At 39.5% G+C, this 19,123-nt stretch overlaps 2 protein-coding genes and 1 long non-coding RNA gene across 3 annotated transcripts in view; 1 reads left to right on the plus strand and 2 right to left on the minus strand.

Moving 5' to 3' along the window:
* Window positions 1-1,940: 1,940 nt before the first annotated feature.
* On the minus strand, window positions 1,941-5,057 carry LOC143212898 (uncharacterized). Its single transcript, XM_076432211.1, has 2 exons — window positions 4,108-5,057; window positions 1,941-3,317 (listed from the first exon to the last, which is right to left on the minus strand). The coding sequence occupies exons 1-2, from the start codon at window positions 4,148-4,150 to the stop codon at window positions 2,899-2,901; spliced, it is 462 nt and encodes a 153-aa protein (XP_076288326.1). The 5' UTR covers window positions 4,151-5,057; the 3' UTR covers window positions 1,941-2,898.
* Window positions 4,303-19,123, plus strand: part of Hnrnp-k (Heterogeneous nuclear ribonucleoprotein K) — a 137,990-nt gene continuing 123,169 nt past the window's right edge. The window contains exon 1 of the mRNA XM_076432183.1: window positions 4,303-4,441. The gene's annotated coding sequence lies outside the window, so the exon portion shown is untranslated. The remainder of the gene's footprint in view (window positions 4,442-19,123) is intronic.
* Window positions 6,307-11,039, minus strand: LOC143212907 (uncharacterized). Its single transcript, XR_013009820.1, has 3 exons — window positions 9,756-11,039; window positions 9,546-9,658; window positions 6,307-9,413 (listed from the first exon to the last, which is right to left on the minus strand). It is a non-coding gene; the product is annotated as an uncharacterized LOC143212907 (long non-coding RNA).

Consider the following 19,123-nt stretch of genomic DNA (forward strand, 5'->3'; position numbering starts at 1 on the left):
AGTGTTGGCCTTCATCCTCGGTAATTCCACGCGATTCCCACGAGAACGATAACGCACGACGAGAGAAGGAACAATGTTCATATTTATACATTCTCGATCTTCCCGTTTCCGACTTCCAACATCTTCTCCAGGATAATATTCAGTTCAAAATGTATTCGCGGTCGGTTATTTCGCAGGAATTAGCTTTGTATCAAAATTCAGATGTATGCCTGAGAATAAATTCTAATAAATGTAGATCTCCTCGAGCGATTTGCTTACGAGATACAATTAGTTCCAGTTATGTCATTGTTTCGCGGCAACATGGCCGCCGCTAATGGATAATGCATCGTTAATATGCTACTTACTTGAACTTGAAAATTTTTAATAGAATTATCAGATCACGGATGAGAACCGTATTAATTAGTTTTACGATGTTTACGTACCGCCATTGCGTAGAACTACGTAGTTTCGTTTAAAGCATAGTTTATTCTCCATGCTTCTTTTCCGAAACCAATTTTCAAGGCGCAAATGACGCTGAATTATTTTCAACCCTTTGTAGTCGGAACTATTTTAACAGAGAGACTAAACATTTCTTCTTTAGTAATTTATTTGATATCAAATGATTTAATAACGTAACAATTATTTTACTGTCTCAAAATCGCCACTCGAGAGTGCTAAGGGTTAATATTCTCCCTGACAATGGTGTTAGCGATAGAATGTTCTCCATAAAGATATTTTTCTCGTCTACCTTTTCGTCTCTTCCTTGTAATAAAATACGGTATTGTATCGTTAATAAATAAAATTCCCTTTAGTCCGAAGCTTTCACGATTACGAAGACTGTTTGCGTTTATTAATCATCTTGTGACGCACGAAAAATATATTCCGGAAATTGTGCAACACGATTACGTCTTGCCATTGTATGCTTATTATAATACTACAAAACTGGATTGGGTTGCCGGGATACTGGTTCTCCCTATTCAACCGCGGCGAGCACTTCTTTGTGTGCGGTAAACAAAGAAAAATTTGATTCTGGCGATAGCAGAGCCACCGCATGCACACACAGAGGCCGATCACGGTACATATAGATCGTTCACGGAAGTTCACCTTTATCTGGCCAGGTGCTGGTATAAAAGAAACGTTTTTCGGCCGAGTTGCTGCAGCACATAACGTCGCTTTTATAAGAAATAGTCCCACGAATTCGTTCCTGCTATCGTTCTTCCCTGTACTTCCGAAAATCTTCTGCTTGAAATGAAATAAAATTGTATCAACATATTCGAAAAATTATTATCAACCGATCCAAAATTTGTTACTGTGGATGTATGTACAAAATATTCGTACAGCTTTTAAGAACGAATAGCTTTCTCAAAATTGGACCCAACAGTTTGAGCTTTTCTGAGACGTTAGAAGCATTAGTTTACTGGTTAATGTGTTAATAATTTCTTTTTCCAATTCTTATCTAAAAGTATGTACTTATTTTACCATTAATAATGAATTCAGACTCTGACATGTTAGCTGTAACACTAACAAATAAATTTAGCAAGGATTTAGTAAATTTAGTTAACACACAATTTTACTTTTGCTGAAGACATACGTCGTTTTAACCGTATGGGGTTTGTGCTCGTCAACTGTACGAACTTAATGGATAGTCAAAGTGTTGATATAAGAGTAACGGAAATACCGATTGCGTCACAGGCCATTCTGTCGAAGCAGAGGTTAATATACCTCTAAGCAGCGAATAATAGTATTGAATCACTCGTTTTATCTAATTAATAATGACCAGTAGGCTGCGGGATTTTATGCGAAAGAAAAATTCTCCAAACCGAAAGTTAATGAAAATGAATTTTCTCCTGAGATCGTCTCAAAACGTCAAAAATAATATTATAAAATCAGTAGTCTAATGATCAGAATTTTTGGAAGATTTTAACGTTGATTTTAAACTTTGTTTCCAGCAAGGACGACTTCTCCAACATTCTGACGATACTGAAATTAAAACCGAACATTACGCAAAAGCTGCATGCGGCTATGGTTCAGGAACTTCATGATGGCATGATCAGTGATTTGAATGATCTATTGGATGAAGGAAGTCTACAGGAATCCTTAGAGAAGCTAGCAAAATTGTACGATGCAGATTCATCTGTTGCAGAAGATGCTTGGTGAGTTGTAACAATTGAGAGCTGAAAATATTGTCGTTCTTTTGTTATTAATTAAATTTTTATTTCAGGAGACCGCCCGGGGATGTAACATTGCACTTACGATCATTAGACGCGCAAGTAATCAAAGAAGAAAGTGATCTGCTGCAGAAACGAGTGGTCGAATTGGAAGAAGAGAATGCAACTTTAATGAAAGATATTTCCGAGAAAAGGTCTAAAGTATCAGCATTATACGATACCATAACGCAAACGTCAAATAAAACGCCGAAGGCGATCGAATTATTACAGAATAGGTTAGAGGATTTACAAAAATGTATAACGTTCTTAGAACATCAATAAGCGAAACGTGTATTAAATTGTAATTATGTGGTGAGAGTACAGAGAGCGTTTATGATCATGTACATAGGAAACAGTATGCGTGTGTAAGAATAAATTGCGTTTAATTAAGATTCTGCTAGATCAGCTAGATAGTTTCTACTTGTTCTCTCTTCGGATTAGAACGTTGTAAATAAGCGTTGCCATTGTTGCTATATCGTATTTATACAATATTTGTATTAAATACGCCTGTTCCAATAACTCTGGGATCACGTAAAGCTGCATTTATTTTCTCCTTCAATTCTTCCGTTAGAATTTTCGTACTGGCCAGTTTTTTCAGTCGTCGCAATAGAGCTATGTTCTTTTTCTAGGAAAAGTACGGTACACATATAGGTGTAATTATAATAATGTATTACATATGAATCGATTAAAAATTTTTAAAAATCGTGGAACATTAACTTCGATGGAAGCCTACTTCTTGAATTGTTATCAACTTTTTAATCTCTGCCAATTTTTTATTATTCTCGTCTGCATGTTTTCGCAATTCATGAATTTCATTCTTCAAGTTGTTCCTCTCTAGTGTCAAAGATTCGATTCTACGATAAATGATCTTCTCGTAGGAGTTCACAATTTTAACGCATTCCATATAGTCGGAATGAATTTCTTTTAATTTTTTCTCGAATTGATTATATTTTCTTTGCGTGTCCTTCAAGATGAACAGTGCTTTATTTTTCAACTGAGTCACTTTGCAAATCTCTGCCTCTACGGTCTGATATTCCTTCCGAGATCCTGCTAGTTCTAACTTAATGTTATCTATTTCTTCTTCTACTCGACCAAAGTTGTACGATGTTTTAACCTCTTCGGATATTGTTCCTGTGCGAATACATAAATAGTTACATATTTACAAAACCGTGCAGTAATTATAGAACGCGTACAATTAGGAACAAGCACATGGATTCTAATTATAAAACTCTTATAAATGAAAGAATAAACGTAGACAATTTTTATTTCGCATGAAAATCCGCTGTCTAACAATTAGACTCCGGATGTTTATGCAATTTTTAGCTTTTGTAGATAAATTTCAAGAAAGTGTGCTCAATAGACAGCGGATTTTATGCATTTATTTATCACAAAAATGAGGTAGTAATTCGATACAGTGAAAACATCAGAAGAATTAAAAAATAGTTATATTATTTTTAACCTGTGAAACATATACTAAGGAAGAAAATAAATGTTTATTTCACTCGAGTTGATTGCAAATCAGTAGAAAATTTTTGTTTTACATAAAGATCCGCTGTCTAGTGATCAAATAGAATCTCATTGTCAGTGGAAATGGCTTTTGTTGCCATAAAATCAATAAAAATCGTGCCAAATTCTATCGAATTTCGTACTGTAATATTTTTTAAAATTTTCATACGGCATAAATGCATAAAAATCCGCAGCCTACCAGCAATATACTATAAACTTATAAATGTGCGAACACTTCTGTTTCAGTGAAAGCTAGTTTGCTTTTTCTTTCATTTGCACATGTACTCTTGTTCCTGACTGTATAGTACGAGTAGATATACAGAAATGAATAAACGAAAGGGGTAAAATAAAAATATATTTGATAAAGAGAACAGAAGGAAAACAAATGCTTCACAATGAAAATGATAATTAGTACCCATGTCTGTGCCATCATCGTCATTTTCGTTATCATGGTTCATCTTTTGTTACAGCGTGTCGTTCGATTTGACCGAGCGAACAATATGGCCGCGTTCGCGCCAAACGGTTCCCGCGTAAACGGACGCCGTTTTGTGATTGGTCGTGGCTGGCCAATGGGATCGGTTCTTTCTGCCGATAATTTGGCGGAACGGTCGCTAGATGGCAAGAGTATTAGCTCAGTCCCCGCTACGCGGCCGCTGTTCGCCATTGTACCGTGATTGCTGTAAAGTCTCGTGTTTGTGAGTGGGAATTGATCCGGTGTTACCGAGTTCTGGAATTCCTCCACGCATCAGGTAAGTCGAAAATTTCGTTTCTCGTGAACGCGTGGATCGCGTGGGATTCGCGTGCGTCATTATTCCCACTGATTTGTCGCGTAAAACCGCCTCGTCCCGGTGGGAAGTACGTGTACATTTTTTGGGGGTTAGTTTCCGACCCTCGCGCGTCTAGTCAGCCCTCTTCTGTGCGCGTGGTCAAGCCGTGTGTGCGAAACCGTTCAGACTATTTCCTAATTGAATTCTCACGATGCTTCGCGTACGGTCTCGTAGAATAAAACTGCGAGCGGCGACGCGTTCCGGAAACATTGAGGTTAGGCACAATTTACCCAGCTCGCCGTTTTTCCAGCGGTGATACTGCGCCGCGGATTTTTCCGCTTGACCCCCGTGACGAGTCAATAATTTCGGCCATGCGACTACTCCGAAGTGGCCGGAGAATATTATTTAAACAACACTTACCCGTACCGTGTTCCTATCAGATAGTCTCAGCCTGACGTCTGAAATAATAATTAGACTAAATAATATCGATGGAAATTTTATCCTTCGACACCATCCGGCGACAAAAAGATAGGACACCATGTTGATTTTTATTTAGGTGATAACTAGACTGCGGTGTGTTTATGCAATTTCCAATTTTTATAGACAAATTTGAGAAAAGTGGAATGGAATAGAATCCTATTTTTCGTGGGAACAGCCTTTGTAGATCTAAAACAAATAAAAATTGTGCTAAATTCTGTCGAATTTTATGTTGTAGCATTTTTTGAAAATTTTCGTAAATCATGAATGCATAAACATCCGCAGTCTAGTGGTAACATACATGGAATTTCTTGTACACACGCTCTCTCACGCGGTTTTTATTTATTCGTCCCAGTTGGTATGTACAATGTTCTCCGCGTGGATTTATCTGGATATTTTTTTTATTTAAGCTTACACAGACCTCTGGTGAGGTCTATGCAGCCGTAATTTCCATTGTGTTTCAGAATACAGTTTGAATGTTATTAGTTAGTATATCTTGTTATATGCGTAGATTATATTTCTTTGTAAAAGTAGAAATACGCGCGCAAACACGCTCGAATGTTGGGTCTGGCAAAAAATTAAGCAGTAGATTGCGGATCTTTATGCAAAATAAAAATTATGTGCAGCGATTGCAAGAGATAGAAACTACATTGAATGTTATTTCTTCCCGTAATGATTTTAATAGAGCAGGAATTGTATATTGACATCTTCAATTTTTAAAATTTTTCTATAATTTCTATAATTTTTCAAGTTTGCTATACATGAATGCATAAGGGCCTGCAATCTATTAATCAGTTAGTCTAGTAATTAGCAGGGCAAAATTATGGGATATGCATTTAACAGAAATGAATTTGCTTCCTTTCATTTTGATCACGGCGATTACACGTTCATACAGTTTAATTTTTTCATTGGTTTCTGATTTGATTGACGCTATTCACGTCCAACACATTGTTTCAACTCGTCGACTCTTGGCATATAATTATCTGGATTTTCAACAAATTTGCCCATTCTGTTTGTACTTCGAGTTACGACCAGCAATTTCGACAATGGAAAACTTAACAGATTTAGACCGGTTCCCATTTCTATGTAATATGTATTACGGTAATATTAACATTTCCGGTGCAGATTTACCCACCATTTCGTCCTACTCGAGGATTGCAATGTTTACGTATTCCTTCATATCCGTGTACATTATAATTGATTTACTAAAATATACATTTTCTGGAAACACAAACTGTACATACCAAAAGTTAAAGGTGAATTCTTCTCGATCGAAAAATGAATATAATAATAAATTTAATGGCTTCGGCGCAGGGTTCGATCATTTATAGAAACCAGCAAATGTGCAATTAATTAAACATTTGCTGGTTTCTATAAATGATCGAACCCTGCGCCGAAACCATTAAATTTATTATATACTGTACATACCGTTTTACAAATTAACGGTTGTAAGACTCACCGTGACAAAAGTGATAATTTTGTGTATAAATGAATTTCACGCAAATAAGAAATAAGAATTACGGACAGGGCGTTGTCTGTTTAATGAAATTCGTTCGATTTAAATCCTTTCTATTTTCGTTGTACGTCATCCGGCGTCGAGTAAAAGATACACGAACTGTACGAGGATGCGAATCATTTATATTTTTATACACGTTATCGTACAGGCTGATAAGAACTGGATTTTCATAGTGTGGTTGCTTTACGTCACGCGTACAATGCTAATAGGCGATGATCCGTGTTGTTGTTGCCCAAGCCGGCGAACGCGAATTAATATTTGTAAATGATTATCGATTTTGGCGCTTCCGTCTGTTGCCCTCAGCCGATGCAAATCAAGTGTAACGAAGTGTCGCACGGTGGGGTATTCGCCTCGAACAGTTGGCCAAAACAACTTTAGCATTATTTTGAGACTCACGTGCATAGTACGGCGAGTCTTAGGATTCGTCTTGACGACAGCTACAACAATGTGTACTCAAACATACAGTGACTCCCATTAATATTCGGACGCTCTAAAAAACGCGATGATCTTTTTAATATTGGACTATACGATTCAAACTTTTTTCGGATGCTAGAGCACTTAGTTCACTACAGGATGTGAAAAGAAATTTTTACGGAAATTGAAAATTTAAAAAATACATTTTGTAGATCTGTTTCAATTAAACATATCCTGAAAATGTCGTCAGAATCGGTCGACGTTGCAACGAGCTACAAACGTTTAAAGATGGTAAAAATTGCAGATTTTCACGATTTTCGGCCTATAACAGCAGTAAATCTAAGAATTCTTACATCTTTCAATGACTGTCATTTTTCCCCGCATCAACCGATTTTTATGAAACTTTCACAATGCTTATAACCCACACCGATCTACAAAACAAATTTTTCAAAATTTCAATATAGGCCCGCATAAAAAAGTTGTAAAATGCAACATTTAGTATTTCCTCTACAATTCCGGTCAAATGCAATTTTTGAAAAAATTTCTTTTCACATCCTGTAGTAAACTAATTGCTCTAGCTTTCCAAAAAAGTTCAAATCGCATAGTGCAATATTTGAAAAGTTACGGTGTTTTTAAGAGCGTCCGAATATTAGTCGGAAAAAAGTTTATGTATTTTTTTGTATTGGGATTTACAGATGTCTGAATACCGATTAACTTTTGCCCGAAACATTTCTTGTGAAAAATCATTGGTGACTGCATTTTCAGCGAAAGGCTGATCAAAAGTAATCTAATTAATTGTTGACATAATTTGAGGTACTTCAATGATTTATAGTGTAAATTTCAAATATTCAAAAATATATGAGTATTGCTTATAAACAATTTTTGTTCCCATATAAGAAGTTCGAAGTAACCATATTATTTTTTATTGTTTTCAAATATATGTGTATTTAAAAATATTTAAAATGTAAAAATTGGCTTGCTGTGTAGCTCTTTCAAAAATAGAATTTTTTCTCCCACGAAAGCGATTCAATTCCAAAGAGTATGATATTGCCACGGTGGCTCGAGATTACACAGCCAGATACGAAACCGTAAAACAATGCAAACAATCGATCACACGTTAAACGTCGCTTTTAAGTATTACGCAATTTGCCATTGGCACTCACTTTTATCGCTCCGAGCGAAGCTTCGACGTTACCTGCTCAATGATCCTCCATTATCCAACTCGAAGTTCATCGCGGGAGACGCATAAATGCATGGGAGAAACTGTTCCGTAATAAGTGACACAATGGCCGCGTTATCATGTGCTCGCTTGCATAATGTGTTTCCTCCGGCGCTAGTGTCTTATGTTGTTGTTGGACAGCGTGTTACACAATGCTAGAACAACTTTGAGATTTTCTAGGACGACGACGACAGTTCATGGAACCGTCCAATGTTTATTTATAATTGTTTCCACATATAGTTTCAATTCTTTTCATATACTTATTAATTTCTATTCCACCTGCTTATCTCTGGTGTAAATACACAACAATCAGTGATTAGCATTTCTCATTTTATTTTCATTTCTGTAGTCTTCCGTTGTTTTTTTATCTGCGCGAGAATAATTCCCGTTAACGAGTGGATCAATAAGATTAATTTACCGCGAGGCCCCGATGATTACGCAATTCGAACCGCTTGTAAATGGGTTCCGCGAAAAATCGCTCCCTCGACGAGTCGAAAAGCCGCGCGTAATCCGTCGAGGTTGTGGATTAGCGCTTTTTATGTGTTAACAACGTGCGCGGCCTTACGTTACGGACGCTCGTACCGTGTTGTGATACGACGCAGGAATTCGTAGACTCGAAGGTGAACCGTTCACAGTAGACGATCAACTCTGCGTACTTGAAATCAGCTCGTCTTTTTGCCCTACACTCAAAACAAAATTTTAATTTATCATTACTCAGTGCGCCTTTCTTACCGTTTTTTTTTAAAGACGAGGGAAAAAATACATTTACGTACACTCAGAAGAAGTAGTGTGGGACTCGGAGGACCCAGGTGGTCAATGTCCCCAATAACCACTAAAAAACCACACGACTAGGACTCGAGGACCTTTTCTCGTTCTCTAATGTCCTTGAGGACACTCAGGGTCCCGCTATTTGCATTTTGCGTAGCAATTTGTATAATTTTTTAATACCTCAGTCAATTTTTTCCCACTTGTATATGTTCCAAATTGCTATTTTTGTATAAACTTTCTCGACAAGATTTCTCCAGCTATTTATAATAACGAGATCGACAAGGTACAGGGTGTTTAAATTATAAAGGTGAAGTTTGATTCTCGATCGTAATTGATTGTATAAGAATTGATGATTTCGGCGCTTAAATAATTCGGTGTTTAAATTATGATCTGGTTTTTAATCTAATTTTGAAACATCCTGTACAGATAATTTGCACTCGTGGAATTATGCAAAATAAAGCAAGAATTAGAAATAACGTTTCGATCAGTGAATTTCATCGTCCTCTGCAAGATTCGAGCCGCCTTTCCTTCGCTCATTGAAAGGAGACCCGTTCGATAACCTGTAATTCGAAATACTAATATTGTTCCCATCTGCTAATTGATTCAGCCGTGCAATAACCTTGATTACACGGCCGCCATTAGCGAGATCACCGTGGTGATCGATAATTTCTATAATTCTGTCGATTCGTTACCGGTCTATCCGACGCCAGTCCGCAACTTCTGTCGTCCGGATCGTGTTGCATCGTAAACCTCGCCTGGAAGCATCAAACTGTATTCCACTAACGTTAATCGTTCGTTCTGCGAGCTGTAAATAAATTGCTCATTACGTTGTTACCCGCCCCCCTGCCTTTGTGCGATTCGATTCGTGCAGCTTACAGGCAATTAATGACGAATACTCTTACCTTGTAAATGAGAGATGAATTTCATCGAATCGGTTATCCAATTAGAGTACGGCTGTGATGTAAGCGAGGAATCTGTTGCATTCGGAATAAAGGACGCCTGGCCATGGCTTCCCATGAATGCATCCGTGATGATTGTTACACTTTTACTACTTCAAGTACTTCGGTGTTCAGTCTCCACTGCTCGGTGTCACCTGATAGGTACACTTTTCTACACGTGATCTTCGGGGTTTGTTCTATTATAGCTTTCTCCGAACACCTAGCCAGCGATCGATGAATAGTTTCTGCTCGTTGATCACCGTCGTTCTTCATTCTCTTCACTTATAATTTGCTCCAGTTTATCTTCGTCAAGCTCCTAATTCGTTCTTACGGACTTCTTCTTCATGGTCCTGTCGTGCTTCTTCAGCCAATGAACCGTGAACGTGTCTTCCCCATTGATCCTTCTCAGTGTTAATTGTTTCAAACATCCTCTATCACTGTGTCCTCAGCATCAAATAAATATTCTTCTCTCTGCTCACCTATTCAACGCGTGACATCTTCGGGGTTTATTCCAGCTTTCTCCGAACACCTGGCTAGATCACTGACGTTCTTCATTCTCTTCACTTATAATTTGCCCTACAAGTTCCTAATTCGTTCTTCCCCATTGATCCTTGTCAGTGTTAACTCTTTCAAACATTCTCTACCACTGTGTCCCCAGCATCAAATAAATATTCTTCTCCCTGCTCACCTATTCAACGAGCGTCTCTCGGTCCTGCTGTAGATCGACCATTCGTGTCTTCAGCAATTCTTGGAGCTTTGGTCAACGAACCGTGTCCTCCGCATTGATCCCCGTCATTCATAATTCGGGAACCGCGTGCAATCGAACATCCTTCGGGAAACGGTCAGACAGTTTCGAGGGAAATGTAACCCCATCTCGCCGGCTCTCCGGACAGGGGTTGGTGGGGAATGGACGGGAACGGTTTGGGCTAGGTCAAGCTGGGGGTTAGGTCGTAGTTCAGGTAGGAGTGGATCGGTCGGGGGTGGTTCTACCCCTCTCGGTTGGACACAATGGCACAACAAAGCGTTACCGGGGCAACTGGTCGTTCGGGGTTGCCATCACAAAACTTTCCAACTTGTGACTGCAAACATTACCACCGGCACACGCGCTCCATCCACGGCAGAGAACCGTCGCGCGTTCGTTCGGGGGTAGCTTTCTGCTAAAGGGCGCGGGGAGATGGCCGCGTGAGCTCGTACGCACGCACGACCGTCGTCACGCGACCACGCGTGCCCCCAACACGCACTAAGCCGTGTCCCCGCGTGGAAAACAATGGAGAAGGGGAAGGATGTGTGCTAACCGAGAACTCAACCCCCCACCCACCCATACCCCCGTCATTATTTTCGAGTCCGTTTCAGTTTTTTAATGCTTGATTGTTCCCCGCGTTTCGTTTCTTCTCGTTCGAGCGGTAATTAGTTGGTAGGCTCTCCGTTTCCTGGTTTTGGAAATGCCAGGCTTTTCAGAGAAATAGGGGTAACTTAATTTTGTACGTTATTTTTCTGCACGTAACAATGTTCAATATTACATAACACACCTGTGTGAAAATGTTAGATATTACATAATACCTATAAAAATGTAAAGAAACGCCGACGAAGTTGATTTTTATTTTTTTTTAACCACTATGCGCTGTATAAAAAATTTTGAGAAAAATTAGGGACAATGGTTCCAATAATATCTCATCACTGAATTTTTCTGAAACGTGTTCGCATAATCCGAAAAATCTGAAGAAATACACATTAGTAATCAATAGACTCCGGATCTTTATGCAAAATAAAAATTGTCTGCGTCGATTGCTAGAACTAGAAACCGAATTGGATGTTGATTCTTTCGTTAATGATTTCTGAAAAGGAAAAAGCAATTCAATTTTCAAAATTTTCCTACTATTTTGAATTTCATCTCAATTTTCACGACGATTTCTCGATTCACGATTTTTTTAAAAAGCGACTTTGCGACCAAAAATTCTGAAAAAATTCACTGTCGCGTGTGCTGCTAGGTAGATCGTTCATGAATTTTTTCGTAGATTTTTAGTAATTTTTTATGACCCTGGAGCTACCCTTGTAGCAGGGGTACCGAGTTGAAACTGGTCACAGAGGATTCCGGGGATACTTTTCGCCATCTTGTCCGTTCGCGGGTCTAGTTCAAATATTTATGAAGGATGAAAGATGGTACTTCGGTAACCATAATTTCTGAAAGCGATAACGTGCAGCACGTTGATTGATGCGAGAGAGAATGAAACGTGCGTCTCGAATGCAGGAGGTGCACCGATGCAGACTTCGCGATGCACAAAAAGCTAGTTTGTGGACCGTCTGTAATTACATCAGCGGGGCGTGGATGGCGTAATGGGTGAGCGTGTTGAACAAGGTCAGTAACGAGAGCGTTCTCGCGAAGAGTGCGCAACTGTAGACGCTGCGTGTTGTGGGGACCAGCGAGCATGAACGGCGAAGCATAGCTGACCGTCGAAAATGGAGAGAAAGTGTCGGACGCGCGATCACTGCGAACATAAACAGGTGAAAAGGAAAATGAATAGACTGTTGCTAAACGGTTTCCTCGATCCGTTCCCAGAGAAAAGATCCAACGGATCCGACACGATATTTATCACGCGGTATCGAGTTCATAAATTAAACTCGACACGGACAAACGCCGATACATCACCGGAGAGCGTTCTTTTGGAAAGAGAAAAAAAAATAAGAAAACGCTGGAAAATAAATAAATTGCCCGGGCAGACGAGAGAGAGATGTATATAAAAAAAAAGAGGAATTTTCATATCTCGCTGCGGCACGCCGCCTACTCCTATCGCGTATAAATCTTACGTTCGAAAAATCGCGGTTGAATTATTAACGTATCTGCCCCGGACGAAATTTATGCATCGATCAGGCGAATCGATTTATACCTACGGGAGCTGGCCGCGAGCGTCGTAAATAACGCCGCGGATAAACGGATGTTAATTGAATATCTCACGGGCCACTTCTGAGCTCCCGAAGCGAGTGCATCGGGCGGATGCGTGTGCGGTTTCCTATGCGCTTTGCAAATCGAAAAGGAAACACACGTTGCGACACGCGGCTCTCTGTGTCTCGTATTCCGACTGTCGGATGCAACAAAAACTGGAAACCATCGAGGCCAAAGTAACCCGCATTTTATGCAAATCCCGCGCCGAGAGGCGGAATAATTAATTCGCTAAACCACGGGCAAGCGCGCACGCATCGATTTCTGTACGCGCGAGATCGTTTCGATCGCTGTGTGTTTTTCATGTTTATGGACACTTCGCCGAGCGCGGCAATTTTGCTAATTAGCCGAGTGCGTGCGTCGATCGCGGCCCCTCCTGTTTCTGCTCGTGTCTAATTTAGAGCTCGGGAGCTGAAATTTGGATGCAGACGATTTTTCTTGTTAACACTAAACCTACCGAACATTAAAAGCGATTAACATGATTTAGTTTGCAAATATGACGAGGCTATATTTATTTAGATTTTCTGCAATTTTTACAACAATATGTGCTTGGATACAGAATTTTATCGGATCAATTTCCACGTAAGCAACTTCATAATTTCAATAATTATGAAATGAAAAATATAAAACTGGACTTTAGAGTTTAAGAATTTTTTCTAATGCAGAGAACACGTAAATCAAATCTGACAAAATTATTATTCTTATATTTTCTAATTTTTAAAACCTAAGCGGGGTAATTGTTTTCCAATTTGGCTTCTAAAGCTGTCTACGAACATTTATTCGAATAGTGTATTTATATATTTAATTTTGCATTCGGATATTGTCGTATAATACATAGCTATCTAATCAAAAGAAAATAATTAAATCAAGCCGGAAGCTTGTATTTTTTAATTACCATTGTATTTGTTTAATCAACTCGTGACATCTTCATATTCGTCTTCATATATTATATCAACATCTTTTAACTTCTCTAAAACACCTGGATGATTTAATATACATAAAAGTACCCGAAAAAAGTGTATACAAAATTTTGGGAAGGTAATGGTTAGACAGCGGATCTTAAATGCAAAATAGAAATGTCCTACTCGAATTGCAACAAACTGGAGTGTAATAGAAATTTATTTTCTTCTCTTAATGTGTTAAATAATTTGAGAACAATGTAACAGTATGTTTAAATTCTTACCGTCTTAAATTACACCTACTCATTTTTGCCATGAATGCATAAAAATCCGCTGTCTAGTAATTGTAGAGAAATGAAAAATCGTATCTAAAGTATTAGGTTAATCGCATTTGGTAAGATCGCAGCCGGATAAGAGGGTAAAAAGTGGCGTTGGACCGAGTTCAACCCTTAATCTCGATCTAGAGGGTACGAAAAAACGAAATCTCCTGTACACGATCAGCTTGTAAATTCGGAGAATGGATCGATAGGTCACGTGGATTGATGGCCGTCCGTCCGGTTATCGTTCGATTACGTAACGAAACGCAGTCGATGGGTGACACAGAATTTTCCCGGGTCTGCGAGACCCGTGTGCGGAAATGTGTCATCGATTCGCTGACTTTCGTGGCGTTCCAGTTAGGTTCCACGCGGTGGTTCCGTTCGAGGAAAACACTCCTCCGGCTAGGCAAAGTGAAACTCGCCGCGATGTGTAAACGACACAGATCTGAAAACGTCTGCGACCGAAACGGGAAACCGCTGGCTAGTTTTCCTGATAAGGCATCGAAGCGCCTCCGTGCTTTTCGTTCAGGCGCTCGTTCCCAAGAGGTCTTCTGGGAACGCAATTTTTTCGCGAGTTTTGCAACGAGTCTGCGAGACGAATTGGTCGGCAAACACTCCGGGAATTCTACGTAACAGCGATTTTCACGTACAGGGTGTAAAAATTGCCATACATCATTCAAAACAGTTTTAATATTACTAGATTTGTCTGTATCCTATAAATTGTATAAAGCTCAGCTGTTGTATGAGAAAACAGGTTCAATTTGATGTGCGCAAAGAAAGAAATGTCTTCATTTTTGAATCAAAATGGCTTCGAGTCCAAAGGGTTAAATCTGAAAAAAGTGCGTTTTACGTACAAAAAGCAAAGATCTTGACTTTTTAAATGAATTAAATTTGAAATGAACTTGAACTCGAAAATCTTGTGCAAGCGTGATTTCAGTGAGAAATTATTTCCTACAAAATGGATCAGGTTACATCAGGCTCCATCTTCTATGACACAGAGCTTGCAAGATTGAACGAGTACACCCTGTAACGTTCAGCGAGCAGGTAATTATTACCCGGTTCGCAGCGGAATGATTTTTACTCGAAGAATTTGTTGTTGGCTCACGGGTTTATGCACAGTTCATTGCGCCCGCGATATATGGTAGATCGAGATAGACTTTTGTTCGAGTATTACATGGTAGAGTGGTCGCGCAAGGGCGACGCTGTTCGCGAACTCGATTTAATTCACTTCGATAGGAGCGGATTCCCTTTGATATCGAAATAATAGTATTGAGAAGAGGCTACTCAATCTGAGCAGAAAATTCGAACAGATTTCTAAATTGATACGATGATTTTATGGATCGGATGAAACGAGAAGTTTCAATGGCAACCCTACTTTGCTTGGTAATATTAAATAAGGTATGTGGAAGCGCAAGCTCCCGCAGCCAAGATAATTAGCACAGACGAAGATGAGGTTTCATTAGAAAGTGCTTTGGTGTTACACGATCATATATGCGAGCGCAGTAAGCAAATCTCGATTCGAAACGGTGGGTTTCTCTATTTCCTCCCTCGGATCAGTTGCGAAACGTCGGAGAACGCGCGCGGTAAACACGGGAGACCTCGGTTTCAGTCTAACTGCGTTTATTACGAGGCTCGATCCCAGCTGGATTCATTTCCAGCTATCATTCTACTCTGACAATCCGGTGATTATATTATTTTTCCCGCGGGTTTGACAAAACCGTGAGAGTTTCCCAGGCGTTCGGGTGAATTTCTCTCGACCGGCGAATGCCATTCCGTCGATCGAGCAATTTGTTTACGGGCGCCCCGTTGTTTCGCAACACCGGGAAGAGGTGTGTAATCGAGAAAAGAAGCGTGATCGCGCAATTCTAACAGGTGTCTATTTTTCCTGTTTGCCATATCGGCCCGTGATCGATCGAGTGGTATTCGGACGTTGCGTAAAAACGGTTCCCGACAGAACGAAATTTAGGCAGGCTTTAGGTAACACGAATTTCATAACAACCGGTCGCGGGATCGGTTATATGTGAACTTGAGAGTCGCACGGCGCTTCGCTGGAAAAAGCTCCTATCCGTCTTCTCATCGTTCTCACGTAGACGAACCCGGGCTCGCATGATTAACATCAGCTCTCTCGTAAAGATTCGGACCTGCTCCGACCAGAAATTAACCCCTCGTCTCGTGTATTATTGCCCTCGCGTCGGACTCGTGGCCGAGATTTCCGACGGATTTCAGCAAATATGAACGTCGTACCGCAGTCTCTCTGACAAGAAAATACAGAAGACATTTTAAAATTAGTATTACTCTGTATATGAGGTTCTGGTTGCTCATCACTGCATCAGATCATTTGACCAAGTACAGTTACGAGAATAAACGACTTCGATTTCTCTGTATGGCTAGAAGAATTAGTTTAGTAAATGTCGTCTAAGAAATATGTTGAAAAAATGCATTTGATCGGAATTGTGAGAAACAATAGTAAAAAAATTGATTTTTACGTTTTTTTACATGGACCAATAACGAAAATTTAAAATATGTGTTTGGTCAACTCGTATAATTTATATACGTTCTGAAAATTTCATTGAAACTGGTTTACGAGTTATAAACGATCAAAAGTGGTAAAACTTGCCATTTTTTTAAATTTTCGGCCTGTTTGCCACTTTTGACCGTTTATAACTCGTAAACCAATTAACCAATTTCAATGAAATTTTCGGAGCGTATATAGTTTACACAAGTTGACCAAAAAAAGTAGTAAAAATCAATTTTTACTAGACTTATTTGACTTTACTTGACTTGTTAGACGTCATTTACTAAACTAATTCTTCTAGCCTTATAGAGAAATTGAAGTCGTTTGAGCAATTCATAAAAAAACTATTCTGATTTAAAATGTGTGATCAGTTTTGCTCCTAACTGTAGATCATTACAGAATCTCGCAAGAATAAAAAGAAAATTCGGATATAGAACCTACGGAAGAATCAATAATATTTTAATCATGCGTTGAAATTTTATTTTCACGTTTCAGATGAAAATTAGGAATTCACTAGAATGACAATTAAAATGCAATAACAATTTAAATGAAGCTGATAAATACGCTACAATTATTAGAGCCACTTATATGAATTGATACATCAACCTCTTCAGGGATGAATTTTGCAAAGTGAAAATAAAATTGAAATAACAATTTAAATGGAATCGACAAACACACTACAATAATTGGAGCCTCTTTTATTATTTATTAATTAGAGCCACTTGCATAAATTGACATATTAATTGACACATCAACCTAATCAGGGATGAACTTTCCAAAGTGAAAATAAAATTGAAATGACGATTAAAATGCTACAACAATTTAAATGTAGCTGATAAATACACTACAATTATTGGAGCCAGTTGCGCGTGCTGCTATCTCGCATGAATTATGATTGCTTGCCTCCATTTACAACCCCATTCAAACCCCAGCTTCTATCTGGAAGAGTATTTCTCTCAAGAAGGACGCTCCTAACATTTTGAAGCCCGTGTAAACAACTCGGAACAAAAGTTAGCCGGCATAAGCGGGGCAGATAAAATTTTTTGAAAAGCTCTGTGAAAATAGACCCACCCCGGAACATCCGTCCGAGGGTTGAAGCATCGTCGCCCGAGGATTAAAGCAACGGTACGGGTAGCTTTCACGACATCGTCGACCAAGATGATGTCACTAAACTCCGGCCGATGTTTCCCGCTCCATTAACCACGCAAGTTCCCAGTTTAATTTCAACTATTTAGCAACGCGGCTTGCATAAAACATTATTACTGTGGCGAGTTTGCGGACCGGCCACAACTATAATTAATTGCATTATTCTGATGATCTTTTTCGCTTCCGGTGATCCGATGGGATCGAAGAGGATCGGGTTCGCTTCGAGAATAACTTCGGTGCTCGCAGGATCGTCGTTACGGAGCACTTGAACAAAAATCGGTTTAAAAGCGATTAAAATGTTTTAGCTTACTAAAAATGACAAGGCTCTGTTTATTTCGATTTTGAAAGATATTTATCAAATCAATTTCAATAATTGCGGGACGTAACATATAAAACCGGTCGTTTACTCCTTTTTGGCATTAAATATATTAACACATTACCGATCGGTGATTATTGCATAATTTTAAAAAATCTGTGGCACATGACTAAACACTTTTTAATGGAACCTTCAATAGCAACAGCAATTTTCATTGTGAACTAACAAGTCACCCTCAATAACGTCATCTAATAGTTTCATTTAAGATTGCAATGTAAAAGAAAATTTCTATGCTTTCTTTTGGTACAGCAGAATTGAAAAGCCTATTAATAGGCTTCCGGTAGGTAAAGTGTTAAAATTACTTATTAATTTTAAGATCGTATTACGGGGTTAAAACCGCAATTATTTCTGCATCGAACAGCAATTTCGCATGCTGCCTGGCATTGTATGCAGTCGCAGTTAGACCAGCGCTAGTCCAGCCATAAATCACAACCCCCTCTGGCGTCGCGAAAAAATCAGATCCGAAAAAACGCAACGTGCTTGCTTGCCCGTGAATATTCAGTTGGTCGCAGCGGGAGTACCGGCGAGTTGCTCAAGAAAATTGCGACAGCGAATTCCTCTTGAGGAGCCGCTCGGTCGTCCCTCTGCCGAGAGTTTCCCTTTTCGAATCTCTCGCCGCCTCTTCGCCCCTCGCGGACCCGTAGTCCTTGGAACGAACCGTGTACTTTTACAACGATGGAATGCAGCGATTGCCGGTGTCGCGAGCTCTTGATCTAGGTCTACCGCTGGCGAGTAATCGTGAATCCAGCGTGAGCACGTCGCCCCGCGTAAACGACCATTGAAACCCTTCTCTCTTGCAAATTGCCCGCTCGTGCCAGGCTCCCAGCGAGTCCCGACATTTTTAAACCTCGCGGGAATTGCTTCTGCGTACCGAACCTCCGGGGGACAGTTTTTTAACAGACAGCTCGCAACAGAACATCCCCGCCGGCTGCCTCGAAATCCTAGCTGGACACGCAGGTGCCTGATCTCTGATCTCTCTTTGGAACCTGGCATCATTTAACACTCCGACGCGTCTCCTCTGCTTCGTATACTTTTCAATTATTATTCAAACATGTTCTCTGATCCAGTATAAACTATTAATTCGGGAAATCATTTCGTTTCCTCGAGGGAAAATGAAAGCCAATTTTTTACCATTTGTTAC

Source organism: Lasioglossum baleicum, chromosome 10, assembly GCF_051020765.1.
Source record: "Lasioglossum baleicum chromosome 10, iyLasBale1, whole genome shotgun sequence".
NCBI lineage: Eukaryota > Metazoa > Arthropoda > Insecta > Hymenoptera > Halictidae > Lasioglossum > Lasioglossum baleicum.